The 17,052-nt window shown below is 38.1% G+C and overlaps 1 protein-coding gene across 1 annotated transcript in view; it reads right to left on the bottom strand.

Annotated features, from left to right (window-relative positions):
* Nucleotides 1-17,052, bottom strand: part of LOC131027322 (alpha-glucan water dikinase 1, chloroplastic) — a 262,802-nt gene that overhangs the window by 208,509 nt on the left and 37,241 nt on the right. The window contains exons 6-10 of the mRNA XM_057957336.2: nucleotides 6,191-6,523; nucleotides 5,992-6,102; nucleotides 5,705-5,803; nucleotides 5,321-5,455; nucleotides 4,945-5,033 (exon numbers count right to left, since the gene is read on the bottom strand). Coding sequence (XP_057813319.2) covers nucleotides 4,945-5,033; nucleotides 5,321-5,455; nucleotides 5,705-5,803; nucleotides 5,992-6,102; nucleotides 6,191-6,523 — 767 coding nt within the window. The remainder of the gene's footprint in view (nucleotides 1-4,944; nucleotides 5,034-5,320; nucleotides 5,456-5,704; nucleotides 5,804-5,991; nucleotides 6,103-6,190; nucleotides 6,524-17,052) is intronic.

A 17,052-nucleotide genomic window follows, 5' to 3' on the forward strand; every position in this document is an offset into this window, starting at 1 on the left:
AGCCGAGCATTGGAAGCGTGTCACTATGACACTGGACCACAAAGCTAGAAGTCCATCACTGGGACCAAACACCAAAGAACACTCTGAATGCCCTGTTTTGGCCTTACCAGATTTCACCAAGCCTTTTGAACTACAGTGTGATGCATCAAGAGAAGGTGTTGGTGCAGTTCTTATGCAAGACAAACATCCTATTGTCTTTGAAAGTAGGAAGTTGAGAGGACCTGAAAGGCTATATTTAATATATGACAAGGAGATTCTTGCCATAATGCATGCCCTTGCGAAGTTCAGGCAGTATCTTGTGGGGAGTAAGATCGTTGTTAAGACTGATCATAACAGTCTTAAGCACTTCATGCACCAGAAGGACTTGAACGAAAGGCAGCTAAAGTGGGTTAGTAAGCTTCGGGCTTATGACACTGACATTGAATATGTCAAAGGGAACAACAACATAGTGGCAGATGCTCTTTCCCGGAAACCCCATTTGAGCTCTATGAGTAAGCTTACAGCTGATTGGAGGGACTTGTTGCTTGTTGATTATGCCAAAAATCAGTTTGCAACCAACATCATAGAGGGCACTTTTCATGATGAAAGGTACAGATTGGTTGATAGACTGATTATGAACAAGGGTAGGATCCTTCTTCTACCTGAATCTAAGCTGAAAGAGAAGGTATTAAAGACCTTTCATGACATTCCTCTTGCTAGCCATCAAGGTTTTTTCAAAACTTATAGGCAGATCCGAGAGTGATTCTCTTGGAAAGGGTTGAAAAAGGATGTTCTGAGGTCTATCAGGGGATGCCATGTTTGTCAAAGGAACAAGGGTGAGCACACTGCACCCACTGGATTGTTGCAACCACTGTCGATTCCCAGTCAAAAATGGGAAAGTATCTCTATGGATTTCATCATTGGGTTGCCGAGAGCTAGTGGGAAGGATTGTATCTATGTGGTGGTAGATAGATTAACGAAATTTGCTCATTTTTTTGCTATCACCAGCTCATTTACAGCAGCTCAGGTTGCTGATTTATTCTTCCGTGAGGTGTTTGGGCTACATGGGCTGCCTAAAAACATTGTGAATGATAGGGACAGCAAGTTCCTAAGCTCTTTCTGGCAGAAAATTTTCAGATTGTGTGGTACTGTGCTCACCTCAAGCACGAGTTACCATCCTCAGACAGATGGACAAACTGAGATAGTTAATAAGTGGTTGGAAGGTTATTTGAGAAATTATGTTTCAGAACAGCAGAAGGCGTAGGTAAGATGGCTACACCTTGGTGAATACTGCTATAATTCCACTTATCACATGTCCATCTGGATGTCTCTTTTCTTGGCACTCTACGGATACAAGGCCCCTAGCTTTGCTGATTTGGTGTTTGGAAATAGAAGAGAACCTCAAGCTAGGGATATGGTTCAACAGTGTCAAGATATTCTGAAGGCATTGAAGGACAACCTCCAGATTGCACAAAACCAGCAAAAGATGTACGCTGATCAGCAACGAATTGAGTGTTCATTTGAGGTTGGTGATATGGTCTACTTGAGACTCCAGCCCTTCAGACAGCCTGCTCTTAAGAAGAGTGGAGCGGAAAAACTTAAGCCATGTTTTTATGGACCATTCAAGGTCATCAAGCAAGTGGGAGTTGTGGCTTATGAGTTGGAGCTACCAGCAAGTAGCCGGGTACATAATGTCTTCCATGTGTCATGCCTCAAAAAGGTGCTTGGGCACAATGTGATAGTTTCTTCTGATCTACCTCCTTTGGATGAAGAGGGAGAGTTGGTGCTAGTTCCTAAAGCAATCCTTGATGTCAGGGAACAACTTTTAAGGAGGACCATTAGAGAATATTTGGTTAAGTGGAAAGACTTACCGGTGGAGGATGCTACTTGGGAGAATGAGGAGATATTACAACATCCCGGTTTGCGATTGCTTGAGGACAAGCAATTTTGGGGAGGGCGGACTGTAATGTCCCCTTCTCAGTGATGTGCATTCAGTGGTCCAATGGCCTATTCCGGAGACCCGTAGGCTATGTGGAAAGGAGAATTAGGGTTTCTAACTTTTGTGGAGTTCTGCTCGAGCTTTTTAGGGTTTACCAGGAGGGAATTCTTCAGTTTTGTCTATGGTTTCCTTCTGGGTTTTTCATGAGTTCCAGGGTGGCATAACATGCATTTGATTCTTTGGTGAAGTGAGAACTTACTATTTTTAGTAAGTTAGGGTTTGGCTGTTTGGATGATGTTGTCTTATTGAGGTTTCCAAGCTCTTTCTCCGAGTGCGAAGATCATGTTTTTCGGAGGAGTATTTCATGACTTACTATTTTTAGTAAGTGGCAGTATTGAGCAATTCTATTTTTAGCAATTTGGACAGGGTCCTATAGCAGTTCAGTGGTCTTCATTGCTTAGCTTCATCCTAAATTTTGTTGATAATCAATATTGGAATCATAAGTGGTTTAATTAAATATTATTTCCTTATCCTAAGGTTTAATATTTAATTATTTTATTACTAATTAATGATATATTGGGTGACTTAGGAAAAGACATATTTATATATAATATCAATGTTATATTTTCCTAAGTCTAAGCGTTGAAATTTGGAGAATGCATTAAGTTATTGTTGAAGACTTTAGGCAAGTTCGAACTTGTTTAATTATTGGTTAAAATGCAACTTGGGCGCCCACCTTGGGAAATGGAATGAAATGTCATTAGGACGCCATATGTTAGTGAAATGAAATGAAATTTGGAGAGGTGAATTTGTGAGCATTTACATTTGAATTTCAAAGGGAAAAAACTATAAATGCAAGTGGTTTCAAGAGTGAAATAATGCAAACTAAAACAGTCATGAGGACAAAAGACTACGATAGGTACAGAAAAACATCGCAAAGTCAAATGTACAATGAACAAAGGTTAAATGAACAAGAGGACAGTTGGAGAGAGGTCCCTCACATTCTCACTTTTGAAGGTCAAGTTCATTGTGGTGTGTGACAGTCATGACAAGGAAAGATAGCAGCCTATTATGAGTATGAAGACGGTCATGTCCTAAATTATGAAAAGTCAAGGCCTAAATTATGGAAGAGACGAGTATTGTGGAGACCAAGTATTAAAAAATTGTTTTTGCATCTGCAGGGTATCTCTAAGAAAGCATCCCAGCTTGTGATTGCTTGAGGACAAGCAATCTTGAGCAGGGCAGACTGTAATGTCCCCTTTTTGAAATGGGATTTAATAATAAATTCAAATATTAATAAATAAATAAAAATATAATATAATTAAACTTTAATTAAGTTTAATGAATGGTCAAAAGGCATGAAATGAAGAGTTGTGACTCCCTGACACATGAGATAAAAAAGGGAGATCATTTCATTTGAGAGGGACATCCATCAATCATCAAATCACGAATGGAGGAAATCAATTTGGAAATAAATTATTATTCTTAAAGGAAGCAACAAAGGGTGATTCAATTCTTGCGAAGTGTGGTGACTCATTCCTTGTGAAGGGTGGTGACTACATCAAATGGGGAATGGAGGAAATCAATTTGGAAATAAATTATTATTCTTAAAGGAAACAACAAAGGGTGACTCAATTCTTGTGAAGTGTAGTGATTCATTCCTTGTGAAGGATGGTGACTATTTCAAGAAATGGATATAAAGAGCAAATGATTCTATTGAGACAACCATTCAATAAATCTTCAATTCATAAAGGATATGGGCATTCAATCATTCAATTGGGAATAGAATATTATGTGACTATGCAAGTAAATTACATTATGTTTTCAAGAGTAGTGATGGTGTGAGAAAGGGTGTGACTCTTCCATAAAGAAGATACACACACACATATGGAGATCATTCCTAGTAACATCAATACATCATCACTCATCAAGAAATCAAGGAAGGATTAATGAAGGGAGAATCATCATAAGTCATCATCAAATATCATTTCATTCAGCTATACATAATTGGTAATCCATTCAAGAGTCAATCTATAAAATCATGACACAACAATATATCAATCAGCATTCATTCAATCATCAATCATTCAAAAGCAATCAATGAATAAATCTATTATTCAAATATCAATAATTCAGGCATCAATTCCTTCAAGCAACATTTAAGCATCCGCTCATCAATCTGTCAAGAGATGTCAATAAAGAGAAATCAAGCAAACAGCAATAATCTAGCAAATACATCAAGATATCAATTTTGAATTCTAGTTAGTACTTGCAAACCGGACGAGGTCTGGGCCCACAGGATGGGTTAAGGTTTGGAAGGATAGGATCTCTTCCTAGCCTTTGACAAGCTAGGGATAGGGTCCTTGGTATTGCCACTACACGGATCCGGGCTCATAGGCTGAGCTAGGCTTTGGAAAGACGAGATCTTTTCCTACCTTTAACAAACTAAGGACGGGTTTCTTGGTTTTGTCACTGTTGAGTTAGGAACAGGATCTTTAACTCAGAAGATTTGCAAGAAATTTACAGGTAATTCACGATTTGATCAATTGAATATTGTGCTATGATTTATTGATCTAAGAATTGTTGATCTTTGGCAAGACACTTTGAAGGAGAATTATTGTAGAAAATCAAGATAAGTTCCTATTTTCAGAATTATTCATAGACTTATAAATTGAATATCATAATAAAATTTCATAATTTTTGATGAAGTTATATTTATAAATATTATGCAATTCTCATCTTGATTTGGAATTATTGTTTTAGGTCAAAAATCAAGAATATTCCAAAATGGGGCATTACATTAATGGTACCCTGGAGGGTTGCAAAAAGCTTTGGGGTAGTAGGCACATGAGAAAAAGAAGAAAAGCCTGTTTTTAGATCCTTACAACTTTGACCTTAGTGGTTGGAATCATTTAATTTATAAGCTTTTATGGCAAACTTTATAATGCAAAAGATAGAAAGATATAACCCATTTCCAATAAAATTGTCATGTCTTAAAAGTGTATTGTAAGAAAATTTACACTGACCTATGCATAAGTGATCTCTCTGCATCCTTCTCCTTTTCAGCTATTGCATCTAACAACCATTTGGTGGTACCTTTGCCATCACCTATGCTCTATTCAACAGTCCAAATGTAAATACAAATTGAATAAACTGATAAAGAATAGACTAGATTTAGCATTGATGATAAAACAAATAAATTTAACTTGATTGAAAGATTTAAAGGGATAATTTTACAGGCTAAATAATGTTCTAATTTCCTCTTGCATAGTTATATACTTTCTATTGTACTTCAAATAACATCTGCTTACGATAAAATCTTTACTAAGTTGATAAAATTACCCAAAAATAAATTGTATAGCAAATTATATAGGCATTAAGGTTTTTTGAGTAGAAAACAACCTTTGCATGTTTTCTATCTGCAGCTTTCAGGCTTATGTAGAAGTCTGAACCATTATTTTTAATCCATTGACCATTAGACCGAAGAACAAACGATATTCCAATAAAATCGCTCTTCCCAAGTTTGAGTTCCAGGAACTATTTAAGCAATAAACAAAGATCAACTGAGTGAATCGATGATAAATAAGAATCATCAACTTTGACATGTTTTGAATTTGTAATTTGATAAAATTCTAACAGGCAAGTACAACTATAGAAAGAATGCTGACCAACAAATTTATTTAGTGAATAACTAACAGAATTATCAATACCCTTCTGCACTAAATTTTTTAATATAAAATATTACAGCAGAGAGGATGGCAGAATAGTTTTTAATTATCATGATACCTGAAAAGATGCACTTCCAGCATATGCCCTTTCAAATGGTGTCTCGCAGGCTCCATCCACCATGCTTGACCCTTTTGGTCTAAAATTCACTGAAGGCACCTACATCATAATTGTGGCTTTTGCTTAAAAGTTAAAATAGCTCAAGGAAAACCTCTGTATTCAAGTGCTCAATGAGCATATTGAGCAGAAATCTAGAGCCTGCAACTCCAACTGTAAGATTCTTTTGATAGACTACTATGGTGGTGGCAATAGCAAAACTACTTCAAAGTACATGATAGAGCACATACCAGCCATTCTTGAGCTGAATTCTTTGATAATCCCCAATGAAGTATAAAAGGCTCTCTGCTATCTGTTACAAGCCTTGCAGAAGTCTCGTCCCCATTATTTACTAAATGTACCTATTTCACAAGGAAAAAGGATTGTGAAAAGGACAACCTTAAAGATAACTACAGAAAAACAATGCTTAATATTGATACTAAGTCTGACCAGTAGCTGTTTATCCCCAAGTTTGAAGGTTGTTTTTTGAAGAATAGTTCTACCATCGAGCCCTTCCATGGCATATGCATCCAAATGTGATGTATTGTCCTTTATAGACATTGCAGAAATCTTGGATTCAGTTGCTTTATCAGAATACTTATTCAGTAAGTATGATGTGTCCCTCTTCTTGCGGGGAATGTGCTGGAAGGTCTGCATCTTCTCTTGTCTACTATCACATTTCATTTGAGTGCCTCCTAACTGTAACTTCTTGCGAATGTCAGCCACAGAAATGCCTTTCACTAACTCTGCTTGTACTGCTTTTCTAGCTTCTTCGTATTCTTGCTGAGTCAACGTACATCACAAAGAAACAGTCAATGAATATAGCTTAGTTTCTTCCTAGTAGTATCAATAACAATGCAATGTAATGAAGAACAAGCAGAACCAAACACAGACACAGAACACTTTTTGGAAACAACATGGAATAAGTCTTATTTCACATCAAAAAATATGAAAGTTAAATCAACTGTGCAACAGACCAGCAGGAAAATGGACTCTATGATCAATACACTGGATGTTTAGTTGCTTAACAGTCAGTTAACAATTCCAAGTTGAAACTTTATTACCCAAAGTCACAAGGTGCATCTGTAGGAACAGAAGCAAATAAGGTATCCCCAAGCAATTCCACTTAAGTGTCGTTTCAAAGAAAGAGGTAATAACAGAAGGGGAGGCCAAGAAGAATCTTAGTCCATGATTGTCCCAAAAGAGTTGAGGTGTTCCAAAAATGGCTATTTTATGGTTTGTGAAGAATTTAGACAGAATAGTGGAATCAAGAAAGAAGGCTGCAATTCTAAGAACCTTGGAGAGATTGCCAAAACACATTTCCAAAAATAGAAAATGGATTTGGTTATATAGAAGACAAAGAACTTAGAGCCCCTATAAAATTTACCATTCCAAAAAAAGAAAAGGATTGATTTTTAAAAAGATGGCATGCTCAATACTCCTATCTAGACATTTGTGTGAAAATGTGAATGGTGTCTTATTATTCTGAAAAAACTTATTAATTTCAATAAAGTGAGCATAAATATGTAATGTCCCCACTTCTCTAGTTGCTATACGAATGCATAAATTCACCTGTCACCCAGCTCCATAGGTGAAGTTTATTACGCAAGTAATTGGTAAAAAATTGGATGTTATTAACAATGAGCAAACGCTCAATAAATAGGATTACAAAGAATTACAAGAGGGCAAGTTTATAAAAAGAAACTGCCAATAAGATCGAGCAAGATCTTATTAAGATATTTACACTCAGTTTACAATATTGAGCATTAATAATAAAATAATAAAGTATTATTCTAATACCCTCCCTTAATGCTCAATCTATCAACTACACCAATAGACCCCCTGAATTTTACAAACTTATCTCGACTGAGGGGGTTTGGTGAAAATATCTGTTGACTGCTCCAAGGTAGGAACATACAACAACTGAATGGATCCGTCTTCAACCAACTGCCGAATGTAGTGACAATGAAGTTCTATATGTTTGGTTCTTTCATGGAAGACTAGATTCTTGGCAAGTTTGAGAACTCCCTGATTGTCCAAAAACAGGGGAGTCGGACCTGCTTGAGATATTTGCATATCTCCAAGCATCCGGCAAAGCCAAACTGCCTCACAAGCTGCCTTAACAACTCCTTTATACTCTGCTTCTGTCGAAGAGAGAGCCATTGCCTGCTGCTTCTTACTAGTCCAGGTGACTGCACCAGATCCCAAACTGAACACATATCCAGAGGTTGATTTCCTATCATCAACTGAGCCTGCCCAATCTGAATCTGTGAACCCACTGAGTCTAGGATCATCACTCCTAGTGTAAAGAAGTCCATAATCTGAGGTGCCTTTCACATAGCGCAGGACATGCTTCGCTGCTACCCAATGGTCAGCCTTGGGGGCCGTCATGAAGCATGAGATGTAGCTCACTGCAAAACTGAGGTCAGGTCTAGTGGCACTGAGATAGATGAGACTGCCCACTAGTTGCCTGAATTGTGTTTCATCTACAAGAGGAGAATCAAACTTGGCTGACAATTTCAGACCAGTTTCCATAGGTGTGGAAGCAGGTTTGCAATCCTGCATTCGAAACCTGTCAAGCAAGCTTTTGGCATACTTAGACTGAGAAAGGAAGATGCTGCTATCAGTCTGCCAAACCTCAACACCCAAACAATAATGAAGAAGTCCTAAATCTGTCATATCAAAAGTGCTACACAAATCCTGTTTGATTTATGAAATCAAATGTGCTGAATTCCCAGTAATGATCAAGTCATCCACATAGACAACAAGAAAGAGAATATCATTACCAGAGTGCTTGATATACAAATTACTGTCTGAAGGACTACGCTGAAAGCCATGAGCAACCAAGTACTGATCAATTTTTATGTACCATGCTCGAGGAGCCTGTTTAAGTCCATAGAGTGCTTTCCGGAGTCTACACACTTGCGGTTCTGAAACGGCAACCTTGAAACAGGAGGCTGCGTCATGTAGACTTCTTCCTGCAATTCACCATTGAGGAAGGCACTCTTCACGTCCATCTGATGGACTTTCCAACCATACTGAGCTGCAATGGCGAGAAGAAGACGAATAGTACTCATCTTGGCAGTAGGAGCAAAAGTCTCCTCATAGTCAATGTCTTCTCGTTGTGTGAATCCTCGAGCAACTAATCTGACCTTATATTTATCTAAGGTACCATCTGCATGATACTTGACCTTACATACCCATTTACAGCTAATGAGTTTCTTCCCTGGAGGAAGATCTGAAAGAACCCAGGTGTGATTTTTCTGAAGACTTTGGAACTCAGCATCCATTGCCTGTTCCCACTCTGGAATCCCTTTGGCCTCTGCATATGTTTGAGGCTCATAGATACTGTGGATGTTAGCCATAAGAGCAAAATTAACTGTGTTTTGTTGTTTGCCCTTATTTCTAGAAGCTCTACCCTCAATGAGCTCATCAGGACGAAGATCACTAATGGTCTTAGCCCACCATTTAGGTCGAAGAGTAGATGTGCCAACATCAGGAGCAGGAGAGATAACTGGAAGAGGAAGAGGAAGCGGATCAAGATCAGGAGGAGGAAGATGAGCATCTTCCGGAGGAAACTCAGGTAGTGCATCATCAAATACAGAATCTGCATCATCCCTCCCATCGGGTGAACCGAATGGAAGACAGATACCTAAGTCAGAAGCCTTCAAAGGCTAATCCTCAGAATGTTGCTGAGACGAGGAAAGCTGAAATGGTCCTTGTTCTTCATCAAAGACAACATCACGACTGAAGATAAGATGATCAGAGTCTACATCAATCAGTCAATAAGCCTTATTGTTGTCACTGTACCCTGTAAACATGAGCTTCTGACTCTTGGAATCCAACTTAGTGCACTTGGCATCAGGAATCCACACAAGCTAAAGAGCCAAAAACTTTCAAATGGCTGATCCGAGGTTTGCGACTAGACCATGCTTCCTCAGGAGTCTTATTTTTAACAACAGAAGTGGGTGACCGATTAAGAAGATAGACTGTTGTGAACACTACTTCTGCCCAATATTTCTTAGGAACGTTTCTATGTTCCATCATAGACCTAGCCATTTCTGTAATGGTGCGGTTACGACGTTCTACAACGTCGTTTTGCTGGGGGGTGTATGTTGTGGTTAACTGACGTTTGATGCCATATGTATCACAGAAAGTAGAGAAAGCAGAAGAACAAAACTCCCCCCATTATCAGACCTAAGAGTAATAATAGAAGAACTAGACTCTTTTTCTACTAAGGCCCTAAATTTTGGAAATACAGTAAACACATCTGATTTGTGCTTAAGGAAATACACCCACATTTTACGACTGAAATCATCAACAAAAAGCAAGAAATATCTGCACCCAGTAATAGAAGTAGTATTCAGAGGACCACATACATCAGCATGGACCAACTGCAGTACCTTAGAGGCTCGCCATGAGTCACCATCCTTGAACGGTGTCCGGTGTTGTTTCCCAGCCTGGCAAGCTTCACAAACGCGATGATTCTTAGTCTGAATATCAGGTAGACCATGTACTAAGTCTTCCTGAACAACCTGTGCAAGATAATGAATGTTCAGGTGACCATATCGCTAATGCCAGAGACTGCCGATAGATGAAGATTTAGCTGTGAAGGCATGCTCAAGAGAATCCCCTGTATCCACAAGTCTATATAGACCATGATCCTCAATGCCCACGGCTACAATAGTGCTAGAAGCACGATCAACAATCGAGCACTTATGTGTACTGAAAATGACATCCAGCTGAGGAGAATGCCGCATAATCTGACTGACAGAAAGGAGGTTAAGTTCCATACCAGGAACATAGTACACATTGAGGAATATGAGATTCCTCCCTCCAAACTGTATCTGAACGTTGCCCTTGCCGACAACAGTGTACTCTTCACCACCTCCAAAAATAACTGAATCAGTGTAGGGAGAGAACTCAACAAACCAATCACGCCTGTGAGTGAAATGACGAGAAGCACCAGAATCAATGTACCAGGCAGAAGACTTCACATGATCTGCAGGTCTTTTAGCCATGAAGGCATAAAAGGTAGACTCTTTTTGCTTTGTTTGCTCAGCAACATTGGCTTTAGGCTAAGACCCTCCCTGCTTCCGCTGCTCGGAAGCCAATCTGGTACGGCAATATTTGATCAATTGACCAAATTTGTGACAGTAATTGCATTGCACCTTTTTCTTGGAACCATCCTGCGACTGAGAAGAGCCCTTCTGCTGAAAGGACTGGGATGACTGGGATTTGCCTTTATCCTTGTGAAAGGATTTGGCAGCAAAGGCATGTTCTGAGGAGGCTGAAGTAGCACCGCTACCAAACTGTTGTTTCCAACAATCCTGCTGCAGAAGTTTGGTGCATAACTCTGGAAATTTCATATCAACATTAGTAGAAGTAATGTTGAGAGTCTCTATAAAGTGCTCATACGGTTTTGGTAGACTTTTCAGAGTAATGACTACCATATCCTCTTCCTCCATTTGCCGACCAATAGCTTCGAGCTGATCTCGAATGTCCCTTTGTAAGATGCTCCTATAAGGACATGCGTTCATCCATCGTAATGGAGAACAGCTGATTCTTCAGAAAAAAGGCTCGACTCTTGTCGAATGTCTCATGCAACTCCTTCAGATGCTTCTTGATTTCTGCAGCTGACTTGCCCGAAGGAATCTGAGGTAGCTGGTCATCTGTAACAGAGAGCTTGAGAAGCATAACAGCTTCTCGATTGCGGTCATCAAACTTGTCCTGGTCAGCTCCAAGTGTTTGTAGACAGGACTCCGTGCCCAAAACAAGATTATCCAAGCGGCGATATTCAAAAATAGTCAGCATGCGCTGCTTCCAGGTGTTATAATTTTTCCCATTAAATCGCCGACTACCTTCCAACATCAAGTTGGTCAATGACGCCATCTTGCACGCTTCCGAATGCACCAAAAACGAAAAAACTGAGAAAAGGCGCTGGCATGGAATTCAAAAAATTTGAATCCCAATGCAGAAATAGAGGCAGATGCAGGTACAGACTTCAAAAAATGAAGTACAGCTAGCACGAATTTCAAGAAAAAAATTATGGCTGACCCAGAAAAATCCGAAGACAACCCAAAAATCCTTGTGAAAAACCCAAAAAGAATTTGCTGTCGGAATTTGGATCTGCTGGCTCGAAACTCGAGGCGCAAAAATCGAGACACCCAGAAAATTCTGACAATGACCCAGTTGAGATCTCGAAAAACCCACCATGAATCTGTGATCAGAAAAAAATTTCGACTGAATCTGGAGGGTCAAAACCCTAGCCAAAAATGCAGATTTCCGTCCAAAAATGGCAGAAAAAAAAACTGCAGGCGGGAAAAAACAAGTCGCGTGGTTGCGCAAAATGAAGGAGAGACAGGTCGCAGGAGAGGGCAGAAAATAGCGAGAAAACCCTAGTAGTTGCAGCCAAAACAAACTGCCAAAGTAGCAATTTCGAATAAACAAATAAATTTTTCAAAAAAAAACTGTTAAAAATTCATGATTGAAAAATTATTTTCGAAAATAACTTGGCTTTGATACCATATTACGCAAGTAATTGGTAAAAAATTGGATGTTATTAACAATGAGCAAACACTCAATAAATAGGATTACAAAGAATTACAAGAGGGCAAGTTTCTAAAAAAAAACTGCCAATAAGATCGAGCAAGATCTTATTAAGATATTTACACTCAATTTACAATATTGAGCATTAAGAATAAAATAATAAAGTATTATTCTAATAAAGTTCAGTATTAGGAGATGATGGGTTAGCCAAAGGAGACCAATACTTAGACAAATTTTGCTTTGGTGAGATATTTATAATAAAACTTTATAATATTATCATTATGTTATAAAGTTACTTTTTCTAAATTTAGAAAAAGTTAATAAAAGTGACTTTATAAGTTACTTCATTTTCGGAATAAGTAACTTTATATTAAAAGTTACAATGCACTTTTTCCTAGGAGGTTTAATAACTTAAAAGGTGGTTAATTTTACATGAGAAAGATTCCAAGGAATCTTCAAAGATGCCTCTAGGAAGTTCGATTTGGGGTTTGGAGAGATAAAAGACTTTGTACGTGCATTTTTGGGGATTATTGGAGTGTTTAATTTTGAAGGAAGAAATACTTTTCAGGTCTGCAACGATTTTGTAGAGAGCTGGAGCAAGATTGGGGACAGAATCCTCCAATCTCTTGATGTTAGGGCAAAAACCCTTTCATCAATCATCAATCGATCTGCATAAAAGACTAAATTTGGTCCTCAAGAGGTTCGAATCAGGCATTTGATTGGTAGCAGCAGCATCACAGAAGTCTGATTGACAGATCTGGGTAGAAAGGAGACTGAATTCAGTGAAATTTGTGAATTTTTGAGCCAGCCGTACCATTCCATCTTAACTATGGATGCCAAAGAAATAATTGGAAGGGTTTCAACTCAAATTTATTGCTCAGCATTCATTGTCAACAGCTCATATAAGGAAGTCAAGGGTTTGTTTGGAAGAATTGCATCATACTAGAGCTACATCAGCATTTTAGTGGGGAAAATTGGGTCAATTTGGTGATATCTCCTGGCAAGATTTCAAAATAAGCCTCAGAATTGTCAATTATTCATTCAATTGTTTTTGATAGTTATTGTTTAGAAGAATAAAACATGTTGGAGCAGTTGGTGTTGATTTTAAGTAATCAGATTAGCAATGTAGAATGAAAATCAGAATGCTAAGTGCATAACACACATGTACCCTGGGAAAACCTCCCTCTTGGAGGAAAAACCCAGCAACCAAATTATCTAGATTAGGCTATAATTTAACAGAGTTTACAATGAGCTTCACATAAAGCTGTCAGTAAATATGCATAGAACCCTAGGGAAAATAGCAACTATGAACTTATCTGCAATATAACTGTTGTTGTGTCAAGGAGGAAGGCAGATTGAGACTGTTGTCTACAAGGTTGATCTGCTGACCCTTAGATGATGTTCGCTGCCTTCTAAATGCAGTTCGCTAACCTCTGATTATACTTCGCTGATCACCAAAGTAGTTCGTTCATGGGATAGGTTTGCTGAGTGATGGTGTGATAATGAATGAATTATTTCATCTTGAAGTGCATATATATATACCTTTCTCACAGGGTCGGCTTGTAGTAAATATATAATTTATTAATTACCTTATCCCTTAACACGTTTCACTTTAAGTGAGAGGCATATTATGATGCGTGAGATATAGGGTTGGCCCTATAGGAGAGTGGCCTGTGAGAAGGGCTCAGCCTTAAAGGGTACACATTACCCTTTCAAGGTAAGAGGGCCCAGCCCTTAAGGGCGGATTCCAATGTTGCCTTGGGCAATTAAAATCCACTCCTTACCTTAATTGGGACTAACAAATTCAACTTTAATTTCCTACCTAGTTATAAAAACCAACACTCCCTCTTAACTAGGGAGGAAAATAAATACATAATCAGAATCTTACAACCAGATTACATGATTAGGGCCCAGCCCATACAATATGCAATTTGAACACAAGTTTTCACAATATGGACCTTTCCATGAAATTCCTCTTGCAATGCTTGCAAAGGATGAATCCAAGACTTCATAGCTTCACACTTTCCTGGGACCTGCATATATCATCAGAATTTCATGATCTTTCATCATGCACATCCACAAAGGAAGAAGGAGACCTTTCCTTATGCATTCTTGCAAAAATGAATACTTAGATATATACATAAACATACAACATGACTCATGCACAACCGCAGAGGATACAATAAGCTTCTCCACTGAGAAGAACGACCCACCACTCCGCAGAGAGTGAACTCACCTTGCACTCCGCAGAGGGTGAGAAAGAATTACCACCTTGCACTCCGCAGAGGGTGAGAAAGAACTACCACCTTGCACTCCGCAGAGGGTGGATGATACACCGAGTGCATCATAGAATAAAACAAGAACACCCGTTAGTTTCAAGTTTCAACATAGAAGAAGAAAGGAAATAACTTTGCTATAATCAAGTAGAGATCATACATTCGACATATTCTATTAAATCCATCATTAGAGCTGAAACACAAAGTTTAGAAAACCAGCAATAAGATTTACTGAAATAGGATATTTTGACCGTATCATGAGACTCCCTCTAAAAACCTATCTTGATGATAAATCTACAACAAATTTCCTGACTTAAAGTTGGAACCAATCCTAAATCTAGAATTTATCAAATTTGTTTCCTTAATAAGGAGAAAGTTTGAAAGTTTGAGTAGACTTTCAAATCTAGATCTGATGACATGAGCTGAAGTGGGCCTTCTTGGATCATACTTGTACACCTGATAATTTTCTTTCTAGAACAGCTGTAAGGATTAGTTTTCAATACATCATTACTGAAATAAAACAACAAGATCAGAAGTTTTAACTTAAGAATGGATCAACAAACCAATAGATCAAAAGAGAAAATCTTCACGATTGTGGGGATTTGATACTTCATTTATGTTTGCATCTTCTTGCTCGTCGTGAGTTTGACAGTCCCTTGCAAAGTGGCCAAGCTTGTTGCATCGGAAGCATCGGATGTGAGATAAGTCTCTTGGTCTCTTCCTTGAATAAGGGGTAGAAGAGCTGGAATCTCTAATTCTCTTGAGATCATTCTTCTTCCAATGACTGCCTTCCTTCTTAGCCAAGAGGACACATTGCTCATCATAAGGGTTCTTAAATTTCCTTTCGCAGCCAGCCGAGACGCTTCTTGAATGCAATCTCCCATTAATTGATCCAACTTAGGAAGCTCAACTTTGGCACTGATTCCTTGAACAAATGGTTCCCAAGAGGGAGGAAGTATTAGAATATTTAATTATATTTTAGTCACCTATATTTAGTTCCTTGTTTAATGGTCATTTAACTTTTTAGTTAATTAGCTTTTAAGCTTTATTTAGCATTTAGCTTTTTCTTTTTAATTAATTAGCTTTTAAGCTTAATTTAGCTTTTAGCTCTTTAATCTTTTACTTTAATGTTATGTTCTAATTATAGAACATCGTCTTGTAACCTCTATATATACGTGTGTATATCATTCAATGTAATCATCCGATTATTGAATCATTCATTCAATTTATTTTTCATGGTATCAGAGCATGGAAATTAAAAATTTTGAAAATTTTTATTATTAAAATTTTTTCGAAGTTTTTTTTGAAGAGATTTTTTTAAAACTGTTTTTTGTTTTAAAAAAGCAGATTTTTTTCTCTTCCTAGGCAGTTTTTTTTTGCAGGTTGAAAATTTCCCTTGGGTTTCTGCAATTTTCGACTAGGTTTTTGACTTCTATTCAAGTCGAAATTTTATTTTGGTTGCAGATTCTTGGTGGGTTTTTCGAGAGCTCAACTAGGTTGTCGTCAAATTTTTCTAGGTGCATTGTTTTTTCGTGCATCGATTTTTGAGCCATCGGATCTGCATTTTGTTTTCAGATTCTTGGTGGGTTTTTCGAGAGCTTTTTTGGGTTGGTCTCAAATTTTTTTGGGTGCCTCGTTTTTCGTGCCTCGATTTTTGTGCCAGCAAATTTGCCTTGGAATTTAAAAACAGTTCACAATTTCTGCTATTTCTGTGGACGTTGGGATTTTTGCCTTTGTTTTTGGCACCAGTTACGCTGTTTTAAGTGTGCAGAAAATTTTAATTTTTGGGTTTCTTCCAAACCTCGAAATTCATGCCTTGGAATTCGTGCCAGATATCTCATATAGGGTTTCAGTTTTTTCAGCAGCTGTTTCTATTCTGATTTTTTTTCAGATTCTTCTGTCTCTTGCTTTCACTTAGTTGACCTCGATCAACCTCGATTTCCGTGATGGCATCATTAACCAACATCATGTTGGAACACAGTCAAAAGTTCAACGACCGCAACTACAACACCTAGAAACAGCGTATGCTTACCATCTTTGAGTATCTTTGCCTTGATCAGCTTGTTTTGGGCAAGGAATCTCGTCCTACAACAGCAGGTGATGATCAAGACAAACATGATGTAAAGAATCAAGAGGCTGTCATGCTTATCAAACTCTCCGTCACAGATGATCAACTCCCACAGGTGCCTTCAAGTAAAACAGCAAAAGAGATCTAGAATCTTTTGAAGGATCTTCATGAAACGTCCAACAAAAGCCGAGCTTTCTTTCTGAAGAATAATGTTGTTTTCTATCATGATGGATGAGAAGTCATCTATCCAGGCACATCTTACGAATATCAAAGACATTCGTGATCAGTTAGAAGCTATAGGCCGAACCATGGTGGAAGAGGATATGGTAGTGATCACGCTGAAAAGCCTTCCCAGATCCTACGAGCATTTCATTGATACGCTCAATATCTCCTCTACTAGTGTTGATTTGAAGTTTCCT

The sequence above is a fragment of the Cryptomeria japonica genome, chromosome 3 (genome assembly GCF_030272615.1).
Source record: "Cryptomeria japonica chromosome 3, Sugi_1.0, whole genome shotgun sequence".
Classification (NCBI taxonomy): domain Eukaryota; kingdom Viridiplantae; phylum Streptophyta; class Pinopsida; order Cupressales; family Cupressaceae; genus Cryptomeria; species Cryptomeria japonica.